We start from the raw sequence: 14,242 nt of genomic DNA on the forward strand, positions 1-14,242 counted from the left end.
AGCCTTGCTGTAAAGATTTGTTCCCTTTTTTGAGCAGCTACATCCATAAGTATAGGTAAAGTTCATCAAATTGTAGCAGGCTACTCTTTTTTTTCTCTCTCTCTCTTCTTTCTTCTCCTAGTCAAGTTCTGATTATCCAGGCATCGATGCCAGGTCAAGTGGGTACTATCTGCAAGTATGGGTGTTCTTGCACATCTCCCCTTACTTCATATCAGCTGGACACTTCACTCTCTGCTCTAGTTCTCTGTGGCCATGTCACTGCCTCTGGGCCCAGAAGTTCCTGGGTCTTGCCATATTGCAGGCCATTCAGGTCTCTACCCAAGTTCACAGGGGTCTATTGAATGTGGTAGGGCTTAGCTCACAACTTCAATGCCATTTTTCCCCCCTCTCCCCCTTATCGGTGACCAACGTGGTCACCAGCCAGACCACATGCCTGCTCATGTATTCCCCTTGAGTCTCAGTCTTGGAAGGGAGTTTGCTCTGAGGGGTCCCAACTACTTTTCTTGATGGCTCCCGGGCCATTTTTGAATTGCTGTTGTTGTTATTAAGTGCTGTTGAGTTGGTTCTGACTCTTAGTGACCCTGTATAGGGTTTCTGAGGAGCCGCTGGTGGGTTTGAACTACAAGCCTTGTGGTTCTCAGTGCAGTTCTGATCCTAGGAAGCCACACTAAAATATTACTATATGTAATATTAATGATATTGTTCAATGATTTCTGCATTCCATTGGGTCACATCTTTTTGGAATGGGCAAAACCATGAATCTTTTCCTGTTGGTTAACCAAAATCTTTTCCTGTTGGTCTTCAAAATTTCTTGGCATAGAAGAGTAAATGCTTCTAGTGCTATATAACTTCAGTGAATGATTTCAATTTGCATTCCATTAATCCCATCATTCCTCATCAATACCTTCATTGTACCTTGGACTTGTATCTTCAGTACCATCAGTTGTTAATCATATTCTGTCTCTTAAAATGGCTGAACATTGACCATTTCTTTTTGGTACAGGTATTCTGTGGATTCCTTCCATCTTCTTTTGTTGCTTTCTGTATACTTAATATTATGCCCATAGAATCCTTTAATATTTCAAGTCGAGACTTGAAGTTTTGTTTGTTTTTTTTTCAACTTGAGAAATGCTGAGTGTGTTCTTCCTTTTTAGTTTTCTAACACCACATCTTTGTACATTTCATTATAATACTTGATTTTGTCTTCTTGAGCTGCCCTTTGAAATTTTCTGTTCAGATCTTTGACTTCTCCATTTCTTCCATTTGTTTTAGCATTTCTACACTGAAAAACAAGTTTCAGAGTTTTTTCTGAAACCAGTTTTGTCTTTTATTTCTTTCCTATATTTTAAATTATCTTTTGTTTTCTTCCTGATGATGTTCTTGATGTCATCCGATAGTTTTTCTGGTCTGTGGTCATTAGAGTCTAACATATCAAATCTGTTCTTGAGATGGAATCCAAATCCAGGTGGGATATATTCAATGTCATAATTTGGCTCTTGTGGACTTGTTTTAATTTTCTTCAGTCAGCCTGAACTTGTAAATGAGCAGTTGATAGCTTTAATATTGATCATTCACATGGTAATTAGAAAAAAAAACTAAAAAAATTATTAATTTTGTTTTGCTCTATAAACCCAGTCTAAGATTCCCAAACATATTGGTTGTATTGTGCTGCTTACTAGTTTATTTGATTACACTTATGGATAAGTAAATATCAATACAAGGTAGTCTATACCATAGACAAATAAGTAGCAGAGAAGAACAATGCTGCTATTATCAAAGATGACAGAAATTCCTAAATCCTGTTGGAGAAGACTTTATGAAGTAGTGGACTTGAGTTTCATAGCATAGGTTGACATTGTTGTTGTTGTTGTTAAGTGCCTTCGAGTCAGTTCCGACCCATAGCAACCCTGTACAGGGTTTCCAAGGCTGTAAATCTTTATGGGAGCAGAACGCCTCATCTTTCTCCCGCGGAACGGCTGGTAGTTTCGAACTGCTGGCCTTAAGGTTCACAGCCCGATTCATAACCACTATGCTACCAGAGCTCCTTAGATCTGTTTTATAGATCATAACAGCCTGTTTGATTAGCAAGTAATCATGGGGTTGACACAAGATTGGACTGTGTTTCCTTCTTTTGTAGCAAGGTTTATACAGTCAGACCATTTGGTTCAAAATGGAGAAAAAGCAGAGAATTCATTCTAAGGGACTAGGAAAGCATTGAATGTTCACCATTCTTATCTTGGCCTCACAATCAGTTTCATTAAATATAGAATGAAAAGCTTCCTATATGCAGACACGAATGAGAAGGGAAAAAAAAACCAGTAGCACTGATTGGAATTCTAAGAGCTTTGCTCTTGAAGCTCTCCAAAGATGATTTGGTTTATAGGATGTACAAAGATGTGAGGAAGGTTCAGGAGTATGTGTAATTTTTGCTATCTCTCTTAGTCATGTTTGGATTTTGTGTGTAAGAAAATGATTTAACCAAGAGCTGAATTGCAGACCAATTCATGCAATCAAGAATATTTTAACCACCGCCTTCTTCCAAAGAGATACAACCACTCATTGATCATAACAATAAATCTTAGTTCTCAAAGTAAATAATCTATTTTGGGGTTTATTTAGAAGAATTTTCATAAATGATTTTAATGAGAGTGATGAATAACAACATGTTTTTTAATAAATACATTATCTTAAATGATGCACATATTTCAATAACTGTATCTTCAGTATAATGTTGTTGTTGTTGTTGTTAAGTGCCATTGAATCAGTTCCAACTCACTGAGACCCAGTACAGAGTTTCCAAGGAGTGACTGGTAGGTTTGAACTGCAAACCTTGTGGTCAGCAGTCCAGTGCTATCCACCTGTATGACACAGGACTCCTTCAGCATAATAGAAAATCAACAGACCTTGGTTGCTGTTCAGGCTGTAATATGATTTTAAGTCATTGTTTCCACCACCTGGACTTCAGTTCCTTCATCTATAAAGCAAGCATTTTGAACTAGGTCTTTCTCTGTCTTCCATCTCTAATTGACAAGGTCACAATGGTAGACCAAGATGACATCTTTGAAGTGTTGGATATATGTTCTCTTACCCAACTACCCTTCTTTTCCTGTAATTTATCTTTATACCCATCTTGTTTCATTAAAGTAATTAAAACAAGTTTAAGATTAGCTAAAGCCTTGGAATCATAAAATCTTTCATGAATATGCATACATATCTTAAAATAGTATTTAAGTAATATAGTTGTATTTACAGATCCAAATATAGTTTCACAACTTTAAAATTGGGGATTTACTTACTTGCCTTTTTAATTACTAACTTCTTTTATAAGGCAATAAACTTCTTGCCTTTGTGTCAATTACGACACATAATGTCCCTCTGTGTTGCAGGTAAAACTGAATTTAATATAGTTTTCTCAGCTATAATCTTTGTAGAAACAGATTGGCAAGTCTTTCTTCTTCAGTGTCAGTTGTTGTTGTTGTTGTTGTTAAGTGCCCTTGAGTCAGCGCTGACTCATAGAAACCCAGTATGGGGTTTCAGAGGAAGTTTGGTAAATTTGAACCACTGACCTTGTGGTTCAAACTTCTTCCAAGTCTATAACTATTTATGAATTAGACAGTCGTATCACCCTCGGAAACCCTGCACAGGGTCGCTATGGGTCGGAACCGACTCGACGGCACTTAACAACAACAAATCTTCTCCTCCAGAGTTACTAGTGTTTTGAACCACTGACCTTGCAGTTAGCAGTTAACAACCCAACTTGTTACTGGCTATCCATCTGTACATGTAATCTATGCTAATTCCCAGACAAGAGTTTGAGGTATCTTATTAAATAAATCAGGAGATGTTGTTAGATTTAGGCACAGTGTTGGGGTTCTTAGGCATCTTTCTTAGGCATCTTCCAAACCATTTGGAGAGGTGTCAAGGTTCAGAATGTGACCTCTGCATTCAGACATTAAGACGTTGCCTAGTTCAGCCACTTGCTAGCTGTTGATAATGATTAATTACCAAAACTCAAACTGAACCTCAGATTTCTCATCTGTAAAAAGGAAAGGAGATATTATAGTACTTACACTTTAAAGTGATTGTGATAATTAAATGAATAATCCCAATTTAGCACTTAGCAAAGGGCCTGGCCCTTAGTAAATCCTCATTTAAGTGCCATTTATTATGGAATCTTTGTATAGTAAATCTTAAAAACAAAACAAAACAAAACAAAAGTCCTTAGAGACCAATCTTCCTAGGTTCAGAGAGAAGAAACAGCATTCCTAAAATCTTACGGGTAGGAAGAAACAGTGGGAATAGGACCCTGGTCCTTTTATTCCATTCAAATATTCATCCCTCTGTATTATCTATCACCTTGGGCATGTAGGCTCAAGAATGTCCTAGGACAGTCCTGGTAACTATTTCCAAACAATAATCAGAAATTAATTGGGTACTGCTAAGATGAAGCAAGAAAAATATGTTGGAATTGAGATAAAATATAGCACCTTAAATGAGAGGTAAAGAACTCCATGAGTGGACTTATCCATTTGATTTCTGTTTTGTCATTAACTGGCTATGGGCAGAGTACCCAGTTCCTTTGTCCCTATTCTCAGATTGCAAAAATAGAAAGGAAAATATTATCAAAATGCCACGGGTTTGTTTTCAAAAGAAGTCAATAAAAATGATTGCTCTTACAATATAAAAGTGTTCCATAATCAACATTATTTAAGCAGCATGCTGCTGAGTATCAATGAATGGTATGCCCATGTTTTATTGACTCTTTATGAGTTGTATTTAAATTTAGGAAATGGTTGAAACCACATTTCAACTCAAAACCACTTATGAGGCACCCTGCCAAAAGAGTCTAAATATCCTTGGGAAATCTCACAACTGATACACAGTTCTGTAGAAGTAGATCTGTGTTTTGGAGAGAGAATATTACAGATGGTAACCTTAATCTTCAGGAAAACACTGTTCTGGAGTACATAAAAAATTTCTTCAAATCCAGTATATGATTTGGGTATGCAGTTTTCTTACAGACAAATATGATTTGCTAGAGACACCTATGGTATGTGGCTTTTTCACAGAACTTATCATTCTGTATGTGATTTATTGAAGCACTGTCTCATTCATATTTAGTCCCACAGTACTTTAGAATAGAGACATACTACATACCTATTTGCAGAATTGAGTTGAATTGAGATTATTTATATGATTCTTTTTAACCACTCCCTGAATTCCATACCATCTGCATTCCCAAATGAGAACACCTTAGAAGCAGGGACCGTAAATCTTATTCATCTTTATAACCCCAATGCCTAGCATTTAAAACTTAATACCATTGGAAGGTAAAAACAGGAAGGGAGGGAGGAGAAAGGGAGAAAGGAGGGAAGGGAGAGAGGAAGGCATTTATTAAATTCATTTTTCTATGCAAGGAGAAGGTGGCTAATGGGAACTCTTCTCCCAATCATTATTGATGATCTCAATTTGAAAAAGGTACTGAGATTATTAATACAAAATGCAGCATGCAGCCTATATTAACATATAGAAAATCTAGAGTGACTCAAGAGTTACTCTACCTACCTGTATCAGTCAAATCTCCATGTAACAGCTGCAGACATTGATGTCTTACTTTGGTAATACTATATTGTCACCTATGGCCACAGCAGAAAAAATTTAAATCTGGGTACAGGAGCTCTGGTAGCATAGTGGTTATGAATCGGGCTGCGAACCTTAAGGCCAGCAGTTCGAAACTACCAGCTGTTCCATGGGAGAAAGATGAGGCATTCTGCTCCCGTAAAGATTTACAGCCTCGGAAACCCTGTACAGGGTCGCTATGGGTCGGAACTGACTCGACGGCACTTAACAACATGGCACTGTAGGATAAGCACTTGGACTGTTAACCACAAGGTTAGTGGTTCAAAGTGGTTAGTGAGGAGCACCAGATGCTCCTCAGAAATCCTATATAGGGTGTTTATGAGTTATAACCAACTCAACAGCACTTAACAGCAACAACATATGGTGGGGAGTAAGGAGCCTTCATGGCATAGTGGGCTAAGTATTGGACTGTTGAATGCAACATCAACCGTTCAAATCTACCAGATGTTCTGTGAAAGAAATATGAAGCTTTCCGGTCCTGTAAATATTTACATCCTCAGAAACCCTATACTCATAGGGTCACTGTGAGTTGGAACCAACTCAACACTATACAGTCACAACCACCATGATGGTCGACACCATACAGCCATGACCACCATGATGGAGAGTCAGTGCATATCGTGTATAATGCCATTCCTTTGCGAAGAGGCAAGTGAGTAGAGTGATACTGCTCAGCAGAAGATCCATAATAACATACTCACTAAAGGAGATGTGAAAGTTCTCTCCTAATAGTTGAAGGGGTACAGTACCCTATAGACGTCTTAAACACTTCTCTCCATATGAAGGCATCATTACTGGGAATGTGCTGAGATCTTTGGTTAGTAGTCATGAAAACAGATGAGGGACAATAAGAGTTGTGAAGCAAGGAAAGGAAGAGATAGAAGATTTATTTAAAAGAAAATAAAAATAACAGGAGGCTCTGTAGGTGGTTTAAATCCACCAGACACTCACTGGGAGAAAGAGGAGGCTGTCTGCTCCCCTAAAGATTCACAGTCTCAGAAACCTGCATAGGGTTGCTATGAGTCAAAATGAACTTTATGACAGTGGTTTTGGTTGGTTTACAATGTCAAACATATTCATGCAAATGGCATCTACCTGTAACAAGCTATTGTATAGTAAATAAAGTGAAATAAATGAAAAATGTATAATTGGCAAGTGATTTCCCTATCTATTAAAGCAGTAAACACACGTGATCCAAAGATTCTGATCTTCCTATTGACTGAAGTGTTTTGTTTTGGTTCTTTTTATCTTGTTTTTTTTTCTTCTCATTCCCACCCCACCAGCTCAGAGTGTCTCTCTGCACCACGCTAGACAGCCATAGAATCCTAAAGCAACCTATGGTAGCCATCCATTTCCAAACACTACAGCCCAACTGGAAATGGCATCAATTTAACCTGGATTAGAATGAAGCCTAATGGGAGATAAAGGAAAATGTAGTATAGGGCCCCTGGAAACTTGAGGCTGATGTGCTATGATAAATTTACTTGTTATTTCAAGTTTCTGTCACTCCATGAAACTCTCCATGTCTGGCCAATTTGTGCTTGTCAAAGCAAGCAAGCAAATCTAATAGATAACTTGGTCTAGAAAGAAACTACAGGCACTATTTCAAGATCTAACCAAGAGGACAAAATCTACCCAAAGTTAAGAAACAATATAAAATAAATTGCCCTTTGTGGTTGCCTCATAGTTGGATTTCATGCATCGTCTCAATATACATATGAAAATCTGATTAATTAAGACACTGTTTAATTGTAGTTTGGAAAATTTAGGACAGAGCATGATTTCCATTTGTTTTCACAGACCAAACATATTTTAAATCAAATAAATAAATAGGTAGAAGTTTCCAGGAGAAATATATAAATGAATGGACAAATATTATCTATCAATTAAATCTAGTCAATGTTCAGTCATTCAACACTATAAATGAATGGACAAATATTATCTATCAATTAAATCTAGTCAATGTTCAGTCATTCAACACTTGATGTTCATGGAACGCTCACTACATAAATTATTGTCTTAATTCAGTTTGAATAGTCAAAACTTAAAAAAATAATAAAACTAAATTACCTTTTAAAATATTTGATTTTAGACTTTTTCTAATTCAGGCAGTCTTTCTTTCTATTAATCCAAAGCATTAACTTGTACGTAAAACCTCTCTGCCTATACACACAACTTCAGAAATCCAACTTTGAAAAATATAGTCAGGCAATGTCAAATAATTTCTGTATTTAAAAAACATGAGTAATTTTAAATATTTTTGACAATGACACAATAAGTAGTCATTCCATATGCAAAGTGATGTTGCTGCATCGTATGTGAAGTGCTAACTTTTTAAAGTTAAGAGTTTAAGCATAGAGAAAGCAGTAAAAAAAAGTTTGTTTTTATGAGTAAATTAAACCAACAACTTATTCTTTATCACATGCCTTGTATTTCTGGGGGAAAATTCCAATATTCTTAACCTCAAAGTCTGGCACCTGAGGCCAGAATGTTGTTAGAATACAGTTTTAACGAGTTACTGGTGGAAAGATGTACGTTATTTATATGAGCTAGACTATGTCAAAGATTCCATGGATGACACAAATGGATAAGTGCTAGATTACCAACCAACAGATTGGTGGTTCAAACCCATCCAGAGGCATCTCAGAAACCCTGTTTCTAAAAAATCACTGCCATGAAAACCCTGCACACCTGAGGTCACCATGAGTTAGAATCAACTCAAAGGCAACTAACCATAGAGTATATCAATACTAATTATTATCACATCTGGCCTCTTAAGGAGTTTAAGGGTAATATCAAAGAAACAGACCTGATTAAGTTCAGAATAATCAACTAACATCTAACATTTTCATCTATCATCTCACTTTTTCAGTTTTTCTAAAACATTTTCCAGACCACTCTCATGGAGTAGGTCCTCTCTCAAGGGCACATTGTGGCCCAGTCCAAATTTGGACTCTTGTGCATATCATGGGCTAAATCCAGTGTTCTAAAGGAATAAACAGGCACTAGAAGTAACTTTATCTTCAAGGGTCTTTTGGGTTGAAAGATGTTTATGGGTCATGCTAGACTCCAAAAAGAGCTTGAAGATTGTTGGTCTCCTTCATCACTTTGAATGGGATGGGCTGAGTGACAGGTCTAGTCTCCAGAGGTGAAGCTGTCTTGCATTGATCTTTCTCTCTTGGAAGTTCTATTCTAATTCTGCAAAGGTTCTTTGGGTAATAATAGTGAAAAAATTCTAACTTTCAAGTTACAGCTCCAACTAGAAAATAATCCAGTATGTAACAATATAACATATGAATAAATCATCATTGTTGTTGTTGTTAAGTTCCGCCAAGTTGGGTCTGACCCATAGTGAGCCTATATAGAGTTTCCAAGGAACAACTCTTGAGTTTGAACCACCAACCTTGTAGTTCAAACTGACTTTGCAGTCCAGTGCATTACCACATAAGCACCACACCAGAAGTCCATAAATCATCATGTTGTTGTTGTTGTTGTCAAGGGCAATTGAGTCGATTCCAACCCATAGCGACCCTGTGTAGGGTCTCCAAGCAGCAGCTGGTGAGCTTGAACAGCTGACCTTGCAGTTCAAATGGCTTTGCAGTCTGGTGCCTTAACCTACAGCGCCACGTCATAGCCAACACTTAATTAGTCATGTGTTGTGCTGTAGGATAAGCACTGGACTGCAAACCACAAGGTGGACAGTTTAAACCCAGCAGCTGTTCCTCAGAAACACTGTACAGGGTTGCTATGAATTGGAACTGATTCAACAGCACTTAACAACAACCAATGGCAGAAAGTAGTGTCTTCAATAATAAAATGATAATTTATGCTTGACTTAACAACATGTTTTATATTTGTAGTTTTCCTTTTGTTTTTGGCAGCATCAACAGACTTATTTTCCTAATTACATCTGACCCTGATTAATGTTACAATTACCATTCACTGAGCATTCATAAACATACACACATAATACATCAATTGATGGTGGGGAGAATGCCCAGAAACATATTGTACAATACAGAAAGGTGATCTGAGATTATGTTTTTGTTGTTGGCAATTCACAGACTAGATCATCTGGATCAATACAAAGTTGGCTATGTTCATACTAGGCACTCCCTATAACCATATGATCACATTAACTAATTTCCATCCATAAAATACAGGTAGACTCATGAAATTAAGTCTGTCCAGTACACCATTTAAAAAACAAGCAGGCCAGGATTACCTGGTTTAACTTGATAGATAGATAGATAGATAGATAGATAGATAGATAGATAGATACATACATACATACATACATACATACATACATACATACATACATACATATTTGTTAGAGCTCTCTAGTACTTGCCATTGCACAGACCTACCTAGAGTTCTTTCTTAGGTTTGAAATTATTTGAGAATGTAACTTTAGATGTTAGTACTGCCATTCTGGGGGAATTAATGTGTTCAGCTGCTAACCAAAAGACTGAAGGTTCGAGTTCACCCAGAGCTGTCTTGGAAAAAAGCCCTATCTACTTCTTTTGAAGTATAATTCAATTCTACACATGTAGGGGGTTACCAAGAGTCAACATCAACTCAATGGCAAATGATTTCCTGAAAACACTTTCTAGACTTTTCCCTCTGACGTCATTGTCCACATGGCCCAGCCCTCTGAACACACCCCTAACCCAGCCACCCATTGCATATGGCCTTTGGAATCCGCTCACCTATCTTCTCTTCTGCTTGGCTGCTCTCTGCAGTCTCCGTTGGAGGCTGAGGCTTGGCAGCAGCATCCTCTACAGAAGGGGCGGCAGCAGCAGCAGTAGCAGTGACAGCAGCAGGCACATCGGCTTGTTTAGGCTCCTCCTTGGCTGGGGCATCTTCTGCCTTGGAGGTCAGCAAGTTTTCAGTGGAAGCTTTAGTGGCACTTTCTGTCTCGGCAGAGCCAGCCTTCTCCTCTGAGGATGCAGTAGCCTGCTCTGTGGCAGCATCAGAGGCACCCTCCCCCTTCTTCTCCTCAGAAGGAGCTTCTCCAGATTTACCGGTCTCCTCAGACTTGGGGCCACTGGTTGGAGCCACGTCAGTGGTAGCGGGACCATCTCCTTCTTTCTTCTCCACCCCATCAGCAACAGGAACTTCATCCTTCTTCTCATTCACTTCAGCCTCAGCAGTTTGGGCATCATCCTTCTTCTCTCCTTTGAGCTTTTTCCTTGTTATGTGTCCACGGAAGCTAGCCTGGATTTTGGTGGCAGCCTTGTGAGCCTTATCTTCTGGTTTAATGCCATCTTGTTCAATCTTTTGGTCCTCATCATTTTTTTCAACCTTTGGGAGAAAAAGGGAGAAATGAAAGGAGAGATGAGTGATGCCCTTTTCCTTCAAATCACAGAGTTCAAGAAGCATTTGTTGAATTATTTACTCTATGCCAAGCACTGTGCCTGGACATGGAAGTTCAAATCAAGAGAATTAGGTGTAGAACACTTTATTTTTCAGCCTGCCAAATTGCTAACGTTATTATATATATGTTTCTTTTCCACAGTTCAACAAGATTTCATTGCCAAACTTTAATCAGCATTTTTTAAAACGTACCATGACATTTGAAATCATATTTTGTCTTAGATTTTAATAAAAGACTTCTAAAGAAAGCTGGTTTTTCAGGGTTTCTCACAAGGACTCTGTGTAAATCTTTATAATTTTAAAAACATTATGGATTTCAAGCTTGAGCAGGAAGCCAGTAGATTCCTGCATTATGCAAACTGCAAATGACTCCTAGATTTTGAGAGATTTGTCCACAATGTGACAACTCAGAATATTGGTCACAAAATGACACATTCTCTTATAAGTATATCAGATATTCACAGTTTAAATTTTTAGATAAACATTACTCTTGAGTTAAAAAAAAAGAGTGAAAAAAAGTTCCACGTTTACAAAGAGTGGCATATATTTATTAGATCATAAATTCTTACTCTTAAAGCAATTTAAGCCTAAAATTTATTTTATATTACCATTAATAGAACTGTCCTAGTACTGAAGACCAGATACTAGAATGCAAAACTTTTACCTTTTGATGGTAACATTTGCAACAATTTCCACACATGTGCTGCACTTTTCCACATGTAAATTTTATCAGAGGACAGGAATAGAAGATAATCATGGAAGAAATTTCCGGCAAAGTACACACCACTCTATACGGCTCTATTGTTTACCATGATACTCCAACATAGTTATTAAGAATTTCTATTTATTCCTTCACTTAACTTTTGAGCAACGATTATGTGAATACTGTCTAAGCACTGGGGAAATGCATCAATGAACAGCAGAGTCCTGGCACTCTTGAAGCTTACATCCAACAACATTCCTTTTAAAGACAACTAATAACAATATGCAATATATCAAATCTCATGCTTGGCCCAGTCTTGGCCTTGGCCTTGAAATTTGCTCCAATTTAGGAGGTAGGCACAGCAGGCCAGCACAGTGATCTGTTTTCTTCCTATCATAATAGCTCTGCCCCAGTAACCCAGATCCTGCTAATAATGATGTAAGCCTGTAAGACATTTTGTAGACAAGCATACAGGTCATAAGAGTTTAGGTCTAGCCACATGTTAGTGGATATAATAGGAGATTTTTGCAAGCAAACTGCATGTGAGAGTAAAAACAGGAATAACAATTTTCTGAGTAAAATTCAAGACAAGTGTTTCTTCTTCCTCAGTTAACTGTGTATTATCCATACAAAGAAGGAAGGAGTAAATGAAGAGCACAGTGCTGAGGCCTGTTCTACTCCCTCCTCCCAAATACCATGCTGTGACATGGCTCTACTCTCTGATGCACTACCACCTTGTCCACCATCCTGCTGCTCTTGATGTCTCCTACTGGGAGGCACGCAGCACAATCTAGGGCAACAGAGCAGCTGTTCCTGCCAGCAGCTTTCCGCTCAGAGACAGAAGCATAACCCTATTAAATTAACAGTTGTGAATGGAGCACGGAGCCAAGATGCTGTGAGTTTCTTTTATTCACTCCTGCATTTTCTGAAAGATGCACCATCTTATATGACAGGACAGTTGCACTGGGGTATTGATGCCAAGTAGGTCTTTAATACAAAGCTTATAAAAGGTTAGTATCTACCACTCATTATGAAAATAAAAACAACAATGATTTCAGAGTGGACAGGTGTGCAGAACCCTGTCCTCATGTGGCACTGTAGAGTAAACACTGAACTGCAAGTCAACAGTTCAAACCCAACAGTAACTCCTTGGAAACCCTATAAAGTATCATTATGAGTCGGAACCAACTCAATGGCAATCAACAAAAGCATATTCTTTTAAGTATACTAAGCAAACGAAATGTAAAACATAAAAAGTCAGAAAAGCTGACATTTCTGCATGGTTGTTGTTGTTGTTGTTGTCAGTTGCCATCGAGTCAGAACCAACTCATAGCGACCCCATGCACAGCAGAATGAAACAATGTCCAATCCTGGACCAACCTCACTACCGCTGCCACACTTGACGCCATCAATGATGCCACCTGGCTGATCCATCTCGTTGGGGTCTTCCTTTTTTTCTCTGACCCTCCATCTTACCCAGCATGACATCCTTCTCCAGCGACTGTTCCCTCCTGACAATATGTCCAAAGTATGAGAGATGAAGCTTAGCCATCCTGGCCTCCAAGGAGCACTCTGGCTGCACTTCTTCCAAAACAGATCTATTGGGTTTTTTTTTTGGCAGTCCATGGCACTTTCAGTATTCTCCTCCAACACCACAACTCAAAGGCATCAATTCTTCTATGATCTTCCTTATTCACTGTCCAGCTTTCGCATCCATATGAGGTTATTGAAAATACCATGGCTTGGGTCAGGCACACCTTTAGTCCTCAAGCTGACATCTCTGCTCTTCAACACTTTAAAAAGTTCCTGTGCAGCAGCTTTGCCCAATGCAATATGTCATCTGATCTCTTGACTACTGCTTCCATGAGTGTTGATAGTTGATCCAAGAAGAATGAAGTCCTTGACAACTTCAATCTTTCTCCATTGATAAGAATGTGGTTTATTGGTCCAGTGGTGAAGATTTTTGTTTTCCTGAGATTGAGATGCAACCGATACCGAAGACTGTGCTCTTTGATCTTCATGAGTAAATGTTTCAAGTCCTCTTCCCTTTCAGCAAGCAAGGTTGTATCATCTGCATATTGAACCTTGTTAATAAGTTTTTCTCCAATCCTGATGCCATGTTTTTCTTCATAGAACCCAGCTTCTCAGATTATTTGTTCAGCATATAGGCTGAATAAGTGTGGTGAAAGAATACAACCTTGTCACACACCTTTCTTGATTTTAAACCATTCATAACCCATGTTATGTTTGAACAGCTGACTCTTGGTCTAGGTACAGATTCTTCACGAGCACAAATAAGTGTTCTGGAATACTCAGACTTCACAATGTTGTCCATAGCTTGTCATGATCCACACAATTGAAAGCCTTTGCACAGTCAATAAAGCACATGTAAACATCTTTCTGATATTCTCTACTTTCAGCCAAGATCCATCGGACATCAGCAATGATATCCCTTGTTCCATGGCTTCTTCTGAATCCTGCTTTAACCTCTGGAAGTTCTTTGTCATTGTATGCTTGCAG

General features: G+C 38.2%; 1 protein-coding gene across 1 annotated transcript in view; it reads right to left on the bottom strand.

Moving 5' to 3' along the window:
• LOC102816741 (neuromodulin-like) overlaps window positions 1-14,242 on the bottom strand; it is a 184,992-nt gene that overhangs the window by 79,992 nt on the left and 90,758 nt on the right. Inside the window, exon 2 of the mRNA XM_006864162.1 lies at window positions 10,353-10,947. Within this exon, the coding sequence (XP_006864224.1) occupies window positions 10,353-10,947 (595 nt within the window). The remainder of the gene's footprint in view (window positions 1-10,352; window positions 10,948-14,242) is intronic.

The sequence above is a fragment of the Chrysochloris asiatica genome, unplaced genomic scaffold (genome assembly GCF_000296735.1).
Source record: "Chrysochloris asiatica unplaced genomic scaffold, ChrAsi1.0 scaffold00061, whole genome shotgun sequence".
Lineage (NCBI taxonomy): Eukaryota > Metazoa > Chordata > Mammalia > Afrosoricida > Chrysochloridae > Chrysochloris > Chrysochloris asiatica.